Source organism: Chiloscyllium punctatum, chromosome 41, assembly GCF_047496795.1.
Source record: "Chiloscyllium punctatum isolate Juve2018m chromosome 41, sChiPun1.3, whole genome shotgun sequence".
Classification (NCBI taxonomy): domain Eukaryota; kingdom Metazoa; phylum Chordata; class Chondrichthyes; order Orectolobiformes; family Hemiscylliidae; genus Chiloscyllium; species Chiloscyllium punctatum.
Window position 1 is genome coordinate 20,911,817 of NC_092779.1, and position 13,355 is coordinate 20,925,171.

Here is a 13,355-nt window from a genome sequence, read left to right on the forward strand (position 1 = left end):
GACCCAAGGTGTTAGAGGCAAGTTGCTAGCATGGATAGAAGCTTTGCTGTCTGGCAGAAAGCAGAGAGTAGCGTTAAGAGTCCTTCTCAGGATGGCAGCTGCTGACAAGTGGTGTTCTGCAAGGCTTAGCGTTGGGACAATAACTTTTCACTTTATACATTAACAATCTAGATGAAGGAACTGAGGGTATTCTGACTAAGTTTGCAGACAATACAAAGATAGGAAGAGGGGCAGGCAGGAAGTGGCAGATGGAGGACAACATGGAAAAGTATGAGGTCATGTACTTAGTTACAAAGAATCGAGGCGTGAACTATTTTCTAAATGGGGAGTAAATTCAGAAGTCTGATGTACAGTTTTGAGCCCTTCTCAGGAAGGATGTACTGGCCCTGCGGAGTGTTCAGAACAGGTTCATGAGAATGGTCCCAGGAATGAAAAGCTTAACATTTGAGGAACATTTGAGAACTCTGGGTATGTACATGATGGAGTTTAGAAGGACGAGAGGAGATCTAATTGAAACATACAGAATACTGAATGGCCTGGACAGAGTGGATGTTGGGGAGATGTTTCCATTAGTAAACGAGACTAGGGCCCGAGGGCACAGCCTTTGAATAAAGGGAAGACCTTTTAGAACGGAGATAAGGAGAACAGCCAGAGAGTGGTGAATGTCTGGAATTCATTGCCACAGAAGGCTATGGAGACCAGATCATTTAAAACTGAGAATCAAAGGTTATGGGGAGAAAGCAGGAGAATGGGATTGAGAAATATAACAGCCATGATTGAATGGCAGAGCAGACTTGATGGGCTAAATGGCCTAATTTCTGCTCCTCTGTCTTATGGTCATATGGAGACCAGCAGAAATGAACACTTCAGTTCGTCAAGAAAGGAGCCTCTAAAAATAAGCCCAGTGAACTTCTAAGCCCATTTGTCTTGCTTTGCAACAAATACTAACAAACGTGGCCACCACACACAAACCTTTGTCTTATGAGATGGAAGACTGCCAGTGTGAATGCAATGACAATGTTCATATAAACCCACTGTTTAGTAATGCAAAATAAGTAAAATCAGCTACATTTTCATTTTGAGATAGCTTCAAGCCGTCATTTAAAAATGTTGCTCCCAAAGAAGTAAGATGTTATTTATTTCTGTTTTTATATGTAAAAATATATATTTTATTTCTGACACGCAAACTGATCTATCAATCTATGTACTGATTTAGTTTGAATGTTCTTCGCAGAATGTAGCTTATTCTGTTAGGTCTTCATAAGCGCATGCAATTTTACACTGACTAATAATAGAACTGTATATTGTATGCTCTAAAATGGGATTTCAACATACAAAATATATCCAGTCCCACCAAGCAAGATCTCCATCTACAACATTTTTGATGAAGGATTTCTGCTTAATCTATTTATTATTGTATTGGCAAAACAAATTTGAATACACACTGCCACCTCATGGTGGGTACTGTGCAGTATTTCATCTTAACACTTCAATTCAAATCACATCAAAATTACAGCTTGCTTAAGTGACAAGCAAAGTGATTTTTTTTTAATTGAATTTATTGAAAATTTTACTCTTCAGCCTTTCAGTATTGTTAATTGGATTTTCAGTCAAATGGTACAATCTTAAAAACAAAAGGACTGGAATAGATTAGTCATGTACCTTTTCCTGTGTGCCATTTAGTGTGAATACTTGTAATACTCAAATCTTGGATGGTTGGATTCATTTCTGGAGAAAATTTAACATGATGCAGTCAGAGTTAAGAAATTGTTTCCTTGGCACTTAATCAATCCCACAATCAAATAACAGTGGGTAATATAATGGAAAAAGTGAACTCGAGTGACTTTATTTGGGATAGTTTCTGGTGCTTGAGTCAAGTTTATCTTTGGGCAATGACATGTTATTAACGCATGCCACTCTAGCCATCATCACTTTTATAAATTCTGCATTTGGATAGCATGTTTTCTTTTTAAGGTTTTGAAAAATCCATTTATATGTCACAAAATTTCTCAGCTGTGGCCTGGGAGATGGCTTTAACAGATCTAGAGTTATCTATGCTGACAGTCAAATTACAAATCAGGCAGCTATGTCAGAGCTAATGTAAACTTCTAAGGTCTTAGGGCTCTTTTTCTTAAATTCAAAGCTGAGAAAAATTCTGAAATGATGAAGCATTGTTTTTGGAATATTATTTCCAAATATTATCCTTTTATATATGTTGCATAACTGCCTTTTAGAGAAAGTTCAAATACTGAGATTTGAAACAATATAAATACTTGAGTGTTTGTGTAGCAGTTATGTACATCTCTTATATGCTGTGTTCCAGGAGCTGGTTACCTTATGTTATGACCCAGTTTTATTCTACTCCTAGCCTTATTATGATTTGTATTAACTTCCTTTTTTTTGTAAGATGCCAGAAACTCTGTTGGTGGATGATAGGCAAATAACATTTCAATGTTTTGTGTTGTTTCTATCAACGTTCCAATCTATAAATACACACTCGTCCAGTTATTGTGGCACAAATAGTGGGAGACCATGACCTAGAAATCAAAGGGTTGCTTTGAGTATTTTCTGCACTTCTGTAAACTGCTGTGTAACAGTACCTCATTGAGAGGCTTGGAATTCACCTGTATAAATGGTTACAAACTTGCATTGTCTAGCCACTAAATACTCAATAAACAAACCAAAGAACATTTGTCTTGTTTACTCAAATCTAAATGAATCTTAGTGCTGAATATTTTTGTTGTAACTTAACAAACTACCAAAAGATTCAGGTACAAGTTATGACCATTTATTGAAGTATGTTTAGAGAGAGCGAGGTTTGGGCAGCCTAAGATTACTCTGAAAAGTCGCAAGGGCTTAGTCCTTACCTGCATCTTAAATCACATATGCATTACTCAGCTCTAATCTTGTCAACTTGCAGTCACCTGTTTAACACTGATCCTGGTGTGTCAATTTATTAATTCCTGCAAGGCATACATCAGGCGTTGCTTTCATCCATGCAGTTTCCCATATCTCGTGGATTGATTGTGCAGTCTAGTCTGCCTCTTTTTTTTAATATATATATTGACCACTCCCTGACCTGTTTATTTTGCCCTAATTTCATTCCTTATCCTATACAGTATACAGTACATATGCTAATCTTTTGTTCTGTGGATAAAGAACAGGAGAGTGGATATGAGGTGTGTTAGACCAACCATGGTCCTATTGAATGGCAGAGCAGGCTTGATCGATCAGCATATTCCTGTTTCTTTTCATACGGTTTTGTTCTTTTCTGCCTATCTTTCTTTACTTAAAAAGCTTTTCTAACTTAATAATTTCAACCTTTTAGTAAGTAGTGCTGTCAAGAAGCCAATCCGTAAGGATACTTAAGGAGGCATTCCATTGTTGCTCTGACCATATGGGCACCAGACCTCTGCAGAGGTCCGGACTTTTGGCTTGCTAACTATTGAAAGTTATAATGCAAATGCCCATTGTTGTGTTTGAGTAATTTTAATGAGTGTTCAGAACCATTCTTCCACTATGAACAAGAAAATCTGAGCCCATTTTTAAAGTATTATTTAAAGAAACAATTCAGTTTGAAAAGGAAATTAAAGTTGAATATAATTTAAAGTATACTCAGCAAAAAAATTGACTTAATTATCTAATTGCATTAATAGATAACTGTGAAATGCTTCTGACATGACAGATTTAGTTGAGAATTCTGACTGAAAATACCAAACCTTTACAAAATCATTTTTAAAGTAATGATTGCAAGGCTTGTTTTGGAGCTGAAGTGACCATAACCTGTTAATTTAAATAGTTGACAAGATGGTTTAAAAACTTGTCTCTTTTAGGAATGCTACGTTTATAAATTTACTCTATTGTAGGTTTAACAGGCCAGCTGTGAACTCCTATAAATATTGAATTTTAATTCCTTTTGCAGAGGCAGAATTCTTCAGAAGGACCTGGAAGGACTATTTCAGGGTATGAGTGGTGATTTTACCAGTGAAAAGTTTTCTGCCACCTGGTATCTGATAGAAAATCATTCTGCTACGAGGTTAGTTAAAAGGCACCATTGGAATGTGTGTTTTGAATCTCTGATGTTGGAGAAGTCAACTTTTTAAATGTTTATTGAATTAAAAAAAATTGCCGTTTTCAAAACAAATCTGTTTAACTGCTTTTACATTTGACTGGTGGGGATGAGATTACAGCTCCTGGTATACAAGTGAGGTGCTCCCTATGCAACACTGTACTAAGCTTGATGGATTGGTCAAAGCCAACTTTTGGAAAGCTCACCTTTATTTCCTTAAAGACAAATAGCATTGCCCTGACACCAAACCTATGGATAACCTCACAATGCTACACTTCTCCAGCTTCCATTCATCATATTAAAACAGCTATCCCCTATGGATGAGCCCTGTGCATTAACAGGATCTGTTCAGGTGAGTAGGAACGTGATAGGCACTTGGCAGTATTCAAAGATGCCCTCATATGAATAGGGTACGATGTCAACTCATTGACTGCCAGTTCCAACATGCCACAGCAAGAAACTGTGATAACCTCCTCAGAAGACACACGAGCTGCAACCGACAGGGTACTCTTCATTGTCCAGTAATTCTCAGAAGCGGAAAAACTACACATGTCCTTCGCAGCCTGCAACATATTATCAATGAGGATGAGCACCTTGCCAAGACCTTCTCCACACCTCCACTTCTCGTTTTTAAATAACCACCAAACATCAAACAGCAAACTGTCCGGCTTTCAGGACAATACCATACAACCTTGCCACGACAGACGCTGCAAGGTGTGTCAGTGTTGACAAGGATACCATGACACGTGGGGATACTACCCAGCATGTACGCAGCAGGTACTCATGTGATTTGGCCAATGTTGTCTATCTCATACGCTGCAGGCAAGGATGCCCTGAGGCATGGTACATTGGCGCGACCAAGCAGAGGCTATGGCAACAGGTGAATGGACACCGCACAACAATCAACAGACAGGAGCGTTCCCCAGTCAGAGAACACTTCAGTGGTCCAGGACATTTGACCTCTGATCTTTGGGTGACTGTCTTCCAAGGCGGACTATGGGACAGGCAACAATGCAAAATGGCAGAGCAGGGGCTGGTAGACAAGTTTGGTACCCGTGGGGCTGGCCTCAATGAGGACCTTGGGTTCACGTCTCACTGCAGGTGACCCCACTGCGTGTCTCTGTCTGTGTCTGTCTCTGTCTCGCCCTCTGTCTCTGTCTCGCCCTCTGTCTCTGTCTCGCCCTCTGTCTCTGTCTCGCCCTCTGTCTCTGTCTCGCCCTCTGTCTCTGTCTCGCCCTCTGTCTCTGTCTCGCCCTCTGTCTCTGTCTCGCCCTCTGTCTCTGTCTCGCCCTCTGTCTCTGTCTCGCCCTCTGTCTCTGTCTCGCCCTCTGTCTCTGTCTCGCCCTCTGTCTCTGTCTCGCCCTCTGTCTCTGTCTCGCCCTCTCTTTCCAAACAAAAGGCAGGCAGACACATACATATATAAATTTATGGGGTGAATTTGTACTAGTAGAATTATATTTTATTTTGCTCAAAAACTACATAAATCCATGTAAGATTCTGTAAATCCCCTTTTTAGAAACAGAATCAGTCTGAACATTTGGGGCATCAACAGCCTGGCACACCTTCAATGCATTATCTGGGCCTACACAGCACCTATTGTTGAAGTTCACTTGAGAATGTCACTTTTAAAAAAAAAAAGTTCTGGGATTTACATATGATCTTGTACTCCACAACCACCTGATAAAGGAGCAGTGCTCTGAAACAAACAAACCTGTTGGACTATAACCTGGTGCTGAGAGATTTTTAACTTTATATCCCTCTGTACAACACTGTCAGCTCCAAATCATTTTCCCCTGAAATTTCTGACAGGTCACTACGTGAACATTCATCTGTCATATCTCAATCTGTGTATTTTGTCCAGTTTCTTTGAAAATAATCAAACTCCTTTCTGTTTTAGTGAGTTTTGAGAAGATTTGTTGTTCAGGTTGAAGTTTTGGACATAGGTTTGCTCGATGAACTGGAAGGTTCATTTTCAAACATGTCATCACCATACTAGGTAACCTCTTCAGTGGGACTCTGGACGAAGCACTGCTGATGTTTCCTGCTTTCTATTTATATGTTTGTGTTTCTTTGGGTTGGTGAAGTCATTTCCGGTGGGGATGTCATTTCCTATGGTGATGTCATTTCCTGTTCTTTTTCTCAGGGCGTGGTAAATGGGCTCCAAGTCAGTGTGTTTGTTGATAGAGTTCCAGATGGAATGCCACGCTTCTAGGAATTCTCGTGCGTGTCTCTGTTTGGCTTGTCCTAGGATGGATGTGTTGTCCCAGTCGAAGTGGTGTCCTTCCTTATCTTTATGTAAGGATACTAGTAAGAGAAGGTCATGTTGTTTTGTGGTTAGTTGATGTTCATGTATCCTGGTGGCTAGCTTTCTGCCTGTTTGTCCAGTGTAGTATTTGTCACAGTTCTTTCACGGTATTTTGTAAATGAAATTAGTTTTACTTGTCTGTATAGGGTCTTTCAAATCTATTAGTTGCTTTTTTTAGTGTGTTGGTGGGTTTGTGGGCTACCATGATGCCAAGGGGTCTGAGTAGTTTAGCAGTCATTTCTCAGATGCCTTTGATGTAGGGCAGAGCGGCTAAGGTTTCTGGATGTGTTTTGTCAGTTTGAGTTTGTTGCTGAGAAATCGGCAGACTGTGTTCATTGTCATTGATAAAGAACAGGAAATGGCATCACTGTAGGAAATGACATCACCAACCCAAAGAAACCCAATTATATACATAGAAAGCAGGAAACATCAGTGCTTCGTCCAGAGGCTCACTGAAGATGTTATCTAGTTTGGTGACGAAACATCTGAAAATGAACCTTCCAGCTCAGCAAGCAAACCGACATCCTTTCTGTTTTGTACCTGATTGCAGATCACATGCAAATTTAATAAAATTGCCGTGTATGTCTTGTTCCATGTCTTATAAATCTTGTAAATAGCTGGGTTTCCGAAGTAGAGTTCAGGGAACTGGACACTTTCCATTTACTATTGCCTTTGCTTCTTCAATTGCCAGCCCAGCTGTACAAGCTGGCAATTATTGGCAACCTCTAGGACTCCTAACTAACCTAACATGCCTTTTTGACAATCCACATAAATTATATTTGCTGGATTATCTTGTCCACTATTGCTGGATTATCTTGTCCTATGAAACATTCATAGGATGTGGGCATCACTGGTCAGGCCAGCATTTATTACCCATCCTAATTCCTGTTGAGATGTTGGCACTGAGCTGCCTTCTTGAAATGCTACAGTCCATGCAGTGTATGTAATGGAAGTCATTTTGGGTGTACCTCCACCCAGTGGGTTACAATGGTTCAAGAAGACAGTTCACCACAACTGTGTCAAGGGCAAATGTACCCATTTTCCCTCAATGAATCAAAAGATATATTTTCTCTACTAAACTCCCCCACCCCCCAATGCTTTTGGTACTTGAATAGTGTCGGATATTTTTCCCACTATTTTGTTCCTGGAATTATAGAAATTGTGTCCAAAATTCTTTAAACTACATTTCTTACACTCTAATTCTTTTATATTTAGAAAGGTCTAAAAAGTAATTATTCACTTACATATAATTTTCTCATTGTGGGATATTGAATTCACTTACTTTTGCTGTGTATAAAGCTGGACTGAAAATTGTGTTTTTAAAAATATTATTTTGTTTAAAAAAATGCTTTAGTCCTCAAAGGATTAATTAACCAATTTTGACTTGACTTAACTTGAATATTTCAGTTGTTTGTGAAATAAGAAATTCATGCTTTTGTACCATGGGAGGCTTACTTAATAAATGAAAAACAAAGTATATTTTTAATTCTTGCTATTTTTAAAATCTGTAATTGTTTGTGAGTAACCAATAACCAGTTGTATTGTAATTTTGTCCAAGCACCCTGCTCCATGGATGAGCAACTCAAATTCCTTACTTGACCCTTGGCTTTTCCTTGTGCACTTGTTAACATAATACAGTAGCGATGATAACCATCCATTTTTGTCGTGGACATACCAGTTTTGTTGCCCAGTGGTCCTATTACAGACCAATGAATTTAGAATCACTATTTTTTTTTTGTCCCTTTATGCTGTTCTAACCATAATGTTTTTCTGATTCCTAACTTGGTGAGTTATTTCAGCAGGTCAGTAGGACCACCTGCAGACTTCCAAATTTCACCTTTTTTGTCACTTTCATATGCACATTTCCAGACAATTGCATTATATTGTGTTACCTATTATGGAAACTGTATTCCATTGGTGCTACCTGCAAGCTAAATCACATTGCACATGCATGGAGCCTTTCTATGATGTATTGATTACAGGGACAAACATTTGTCAGCTAACATTCAGTGAAATCTTCCTGACTGAGGAATAAAATGGATGTCTTTATAATGGAATTCTTTGTCTCTTACCTAATCGTATATGATTAAACAATCTTATTACAGAAGCCATCTTTTCATTGTCTTAAATAATTTTGTGGAATTAAAGATTTAGCAATGGTTTAAATTTTCATTTTCATACAAAAGTGAAGGCGGGTTATTCTTGTTGGCAGCCAAAATTAGGTGGTGCATCATTTTGTCTTACTCCTGAGGAAGTGCTTATTGTCCGAAATATCAACTTCCCTTTTAGAAACTGTCCTGAAGATTCAAATTCTCAAGTTCTTGAGGTCATGGAGCCATAATTCCAAATCCATGGAAAAAAATATCAAACTGAATAATGCTGACTACAAGACTTTTCTCTGAAAATCTTGTGTAATTGGGAATGAGGTTTGCAAGCAGTGGGGGAAAAAAAATCATAGGTTGAGCCACAACCTTTTTAAAAGCTGTACTTTATCATTCCCTGTACCTGGGTTAAGTAAACTTTGAGAATTCTGCTATTTTGGTTAACTTTTGTCTGTTTTCTCCACTAAAGGAAATTGATTTGTGCTTAAAATTACTTTCCTGCCTGAAACTTGTAGTAAGTATAAACATAACATTCCACAGTCTAAATTTAAAACGCAGGTAACAGGAAGTGGAAGTCCAGTCTTAGCTCTAACCACCTATAAAACAACAAAATATAGGACAAGCAACTTAAAAATGCCATAACTTTATTGTAAAAGCATTAAGTGATATTTACTTGAAAGCACCAATTTTGCTTCCTCTTAGTCAATTGACTAAAGAATACTTAGCTGACAATAGTGAATAAAAGATGCGTGATTCAATCAGAAAACCAGAAACAGTTGTGTACAGTTTTGATTCTTTGAGGTTGGGGAAGTTCGTGAATGAGATAAACAATTTGGAACAGACTTTTACTGAAGCAACATCCTGTCTTAAGAGTTTTGTCACAACAGAAATGGAGAAGATGATAATGTCTTGAGAATCTTCAGGTGATTAGCATGAAATTAAAACCAGAATTAACTGTTCGCCTCAGTCCTGCCATCCCTGTACAGATCCAGAGTATCATTGCTTTCTTAAAAATGCCAGAAATCCAACAGTAATTTTGAATCATTATGAATCCTCTAAGAAGTTTTGCCAAAATTGTATCTCTTTGATGGTACCAAGCTTGGAATATTGTGTACAGTTTTGGTTTCCATGTTTTTGGCAGAAGAGCAAATGTTTGCGAGATTAGCCCGTGGGTTGGGAGGTTAACTAAATTGGTCCTATACACTCTGGAGTTTAGAAGAATGAGAGATGATCTGACGGAAAATTACAAAATGAAGGTGGGACTTGACAGAGTGGATACAGGGACATGTTTCATTGCCTCTTGAAAAAGGGTGCCTAGTTTCAAAATGGGGCCCACCATTTGGGACTGAAATAAGAAGAAATTTTTTTATTCAAAGAATTGTCAGTCTTAGGAATTCTCTACCTCTACCTAATATATTCTGAATATATTTAAGGCTGCTACTTGGATTTTTTGGTGCTTTGGAGAAAGTGTAGTTTGAATCCTAAGTTTGGCAATGATCATATTGAATGATTGAGCAGGCTTGAAGGCTACATGATCTTTTCATGATCTAGTTTCTTAAATTATGTTCTTACATGCTATAGGAAGGAAGGAAGGAAGGATGTTAATTTAAACTGGAAAGTGTGCAGAAGAAATTTTCAAGAATGTTCCCAGTACTCAAGGGACTGAGTTATAGAAAGAAGTTGGTCAAGCTGGGTCTTTTTTCTTTAGAATATAGGAGAACGAGAGGGGTTCTTATGGAAGTGTGTAGATCATGAGCGGCATGGATCGGGTGAATGCACTCAGTCTTTTTCCAAGGGTTGGGGAATCGAGGATTAGAGAGCATCAGTTTAAGGTAAGAGGGGAAAGAATAAATGGGAATCTAAGGGGCAACTGTTTTACACAGAGGGTGGTCCACATATAGAATGAGCTATCAGCAGAAATGGTTGAAGCAGGTCTGTTAACAACATTTAAAAGGCATTTGAACAAATACATGGATAGGAAAGGTTTAGAAGGACATGACCAAGTGCAGGGAAATGGGGTTGGTAAAGTTGGATATTTTAGTTGGCATGGATCAGTTTGGGCTCAGGGGCCTGTCTCCGTGCTGTAGGGCATAAAACATGAATCTGTGTTTTGTCTGAAATTCACGTTTTAAGAATTATTGAAATGAGGGATGCATTCCAGATTTCAGAGTGGAAGTGCTCTGAAATCTCTGTTTTGTGGCTTAGCTGCTGGAGTGAAATTTTGGTTATTTGGGGTGTGTCATGGAGAATTTACTAATTCATTTATCAGAAAACTGCAAATCAAATATTTTTGTTAGTTACGTGTTACATTTTGCTTGTATCTGATCAGTTGTTGATACTTCGACTGAGAAATGATAGAATATATATGATCATAATTTAGCAACTGGAAGTAGAGTTTGGTCCCCTGAAAGGCTTTTTATGACATTGTGGATGACATTTCCAAAGCAAGTGACATCTACCACGTAGAAGGAGAAGATTTGCAAGTGTGTACAACACATCATATCCAAGCTTCTCTCCATCTTGCGTGAGCTTTACTTGGTCAGAAATTACATTCTGTCAGCTCTGCTGAGTCAATATCCTGGAACTCCTCATCTCAACAGTGCTGTAAGAATATCTTCATCACACAGACGTTAATAGTTCAAGAGGGTAGGGGTGAGTAATAATTGCCAGCATTATGCACAATTCCGCAACCAAGAATATATGTTTTACAAAATAAAATAGTATGTTGGTGTTTTTTTTAATGTGTGGGTGGGGGGACAGACTGAAGACTGTGTGTTTGCATTTACTTAAAAAAAACTTGTTCGTTTCATTTCTCTTTGATCTTACTGTTAAAGACTTGGGAAGAAATGAGGCATTTGTCACATTTCTTTTATGGTGCTTTTAGAAGACTTTGTATTAATAGACTACCCTTTCTTTTCTTTCACGTTCCAGCTTTGATCAGCTGAAAGTTGCTGCAAATTATTTAAGGAAGCAAGCAAACAAGAAGAATGAGGGGAGCTTAGCCTATGTGAAAGGAGGCCTCAGTACATTCTTTGAGGCTCAGGATGCACTCTCAGGTAATTGTTTTGGTGTATGATCTTATGTCAAAATTCATTTATTTTTCAGGATACAGAACAAGAGCAAAAACTATTCAAATTGTAGAGGTAGGAGATGAAAATTAAAACAATTCTTCCAATCTTGTTATCTCAGTTTTGAAAAAATTGCTTGCTTTAAAAAATAATTAAGAATCAGCTGAGAATCTTCATTGACAGGGTTTTTTCATCTTTTTCCATTTATGCTTTCAAAGCTTTTCTTAACACCTCCAGTATCTTTATTTCTTCAGAGCTGATGTTTCTCATCTCTGGTTAAAATCTATTTACTCTCTGGATTTAATATTTTTCTTTGGCTGTTAGAATTGGTTAAAATGGACCTAAATGTTGCTATGCAATCCTTAGTTTTGATCTTTATGTTCTTCATTACAAACCAGAAATGTTCTTGAACTTTTCATGCATTTTCTTTAATTGCTGTTTTGAGGAATTCTGCATTTGGAGGCCTAACAACATGTGAGTAGAGGATGCAAATGTAATGTTTCAAGTGTGAAAACTTCATTGGATATCACAGATAAACATTGTTTAAAAACAGAATAGGGAAAGGGAATATTTGCATGTAGGGAAAGATGCAAGATGATCTGAAGAATGTTGAGTGTTTGAATATTTTGAAAACCGTTCATATTACAGAAGAGGAAGTATTGAAGGTCTTCAAAAGTATAGATGTGCTTAAATCTCCGGGACCTGATCTGGTGTATCCCAGGATGTTGTGGGAAGCTAGGGAAGAAATTGCAAGGCCCCTTGCAAAAATATTTCTATCATTTATAACTACGAATCAGGTGCCGAATGACTGGAGACTGGCTAATGTTGTGTTTTCGTTTAGAAGGGATGTAAAGGAGATTCTTGGGAATTAGAGATGTGAGTCTGATTTTGGTGGTGGGTAAGTTGTTGAAGATGATTCTGAAAGATAGGATTCATATGAATTTGGAGAGGCTAGGAATAATTTGGGATATTCAACATGGTTTTGTGTGAGGGAAAGAGTGTCACAAACTTGATTGAGTTTTTTTGATGAAGATTATTGAGGGCAGAGCAGTAGACATTGTTTACTTGGATTTTAGTAAATCCTTTGACAAGGTTCTGCATGGCAGACTAATTAATAAAGTTTCGCCACATGGGATTCAAGATGAGCTTGCCAATTGGATACCAAATTAACGTAATGGGCAGAGGACAGAAAGCGATGGTGGAAGGTTGTTTTTCAGACTGGAAGCCTTTGACCAGCGGTGTCCCACAGCGATCAGTGTTGGGTCCACCTTTGTTTGCCATTGATGTAGATTATTTAGATTAGGATATAGGAGGCATGGTTAGTAAGTTTGCAGGTGACACCAAAATTGGTGGTATAGTGGAAACGAAGGAGGTTATCTCGGATAACAAACAGATCTTGGGTGACTGAGCTGAAGAGTGCAGATGGAGTTTAATTTGGATAAATGTGAGGTGTTGCTCAAGTCCTTGGGTAGCATGTAGAACAAGAGGGACCTAAGAGTTCAGGTACATAATTCTTTGATGTTTGTATCACATATAGACAAGGCGGTTAAGAAAACATTTACTGTGCTTGTCTTCATTGCTCAGACCTTTTGAGTACAGGAGTTAAGATAGTATGTTGAAGTTGTATAGGATGTTGGTGAGGCCTCTTTTTTGGAATACAGTGTCCAGTTCTGGTTGCCATGTTATGGGAAGGATATTATTAAGCTGGAGAGGGTTTGGAAGAGATTTACTCAGATGTTGTTGGGAATGGAGGATTTGAGTTATGAGGAGAGGCTAGATAGGCTGGGACTTTTTCACTGCAGCATAGGAGG

The 13,355-nt window shown here is 38.2% G+C and overlaps 1 protein-coding gene across 5 annotated transcripts in view; it reads left to right on the plus strand.

Moving 5' to 3' along the window:
- exoc2 (exocyst complex component 2) overlaps nt 1–13,355 on the plus strand; it is a 308,570-nt gene that overhangs the window by 85,217 nt on the left and 209,998 nt on the right. For all 5 annotated transcript variants that reach the window (XM_072560529.1, XM_072560533.1, XM_072560532.1 and 2 more), the window contains 2 exons: nt 3,923–4,036; nt 11,408–11,532. In XM_072560529.1, the coding sequence (XP_072416630.1) occupies nt 3,923–4,036; nt 11,408–11,532 (239 nt within the window). The remainder of the gene's footprint in view (nt 1–3,922; nt 4,037–11,407; nt 11,533–13,355) is intronic.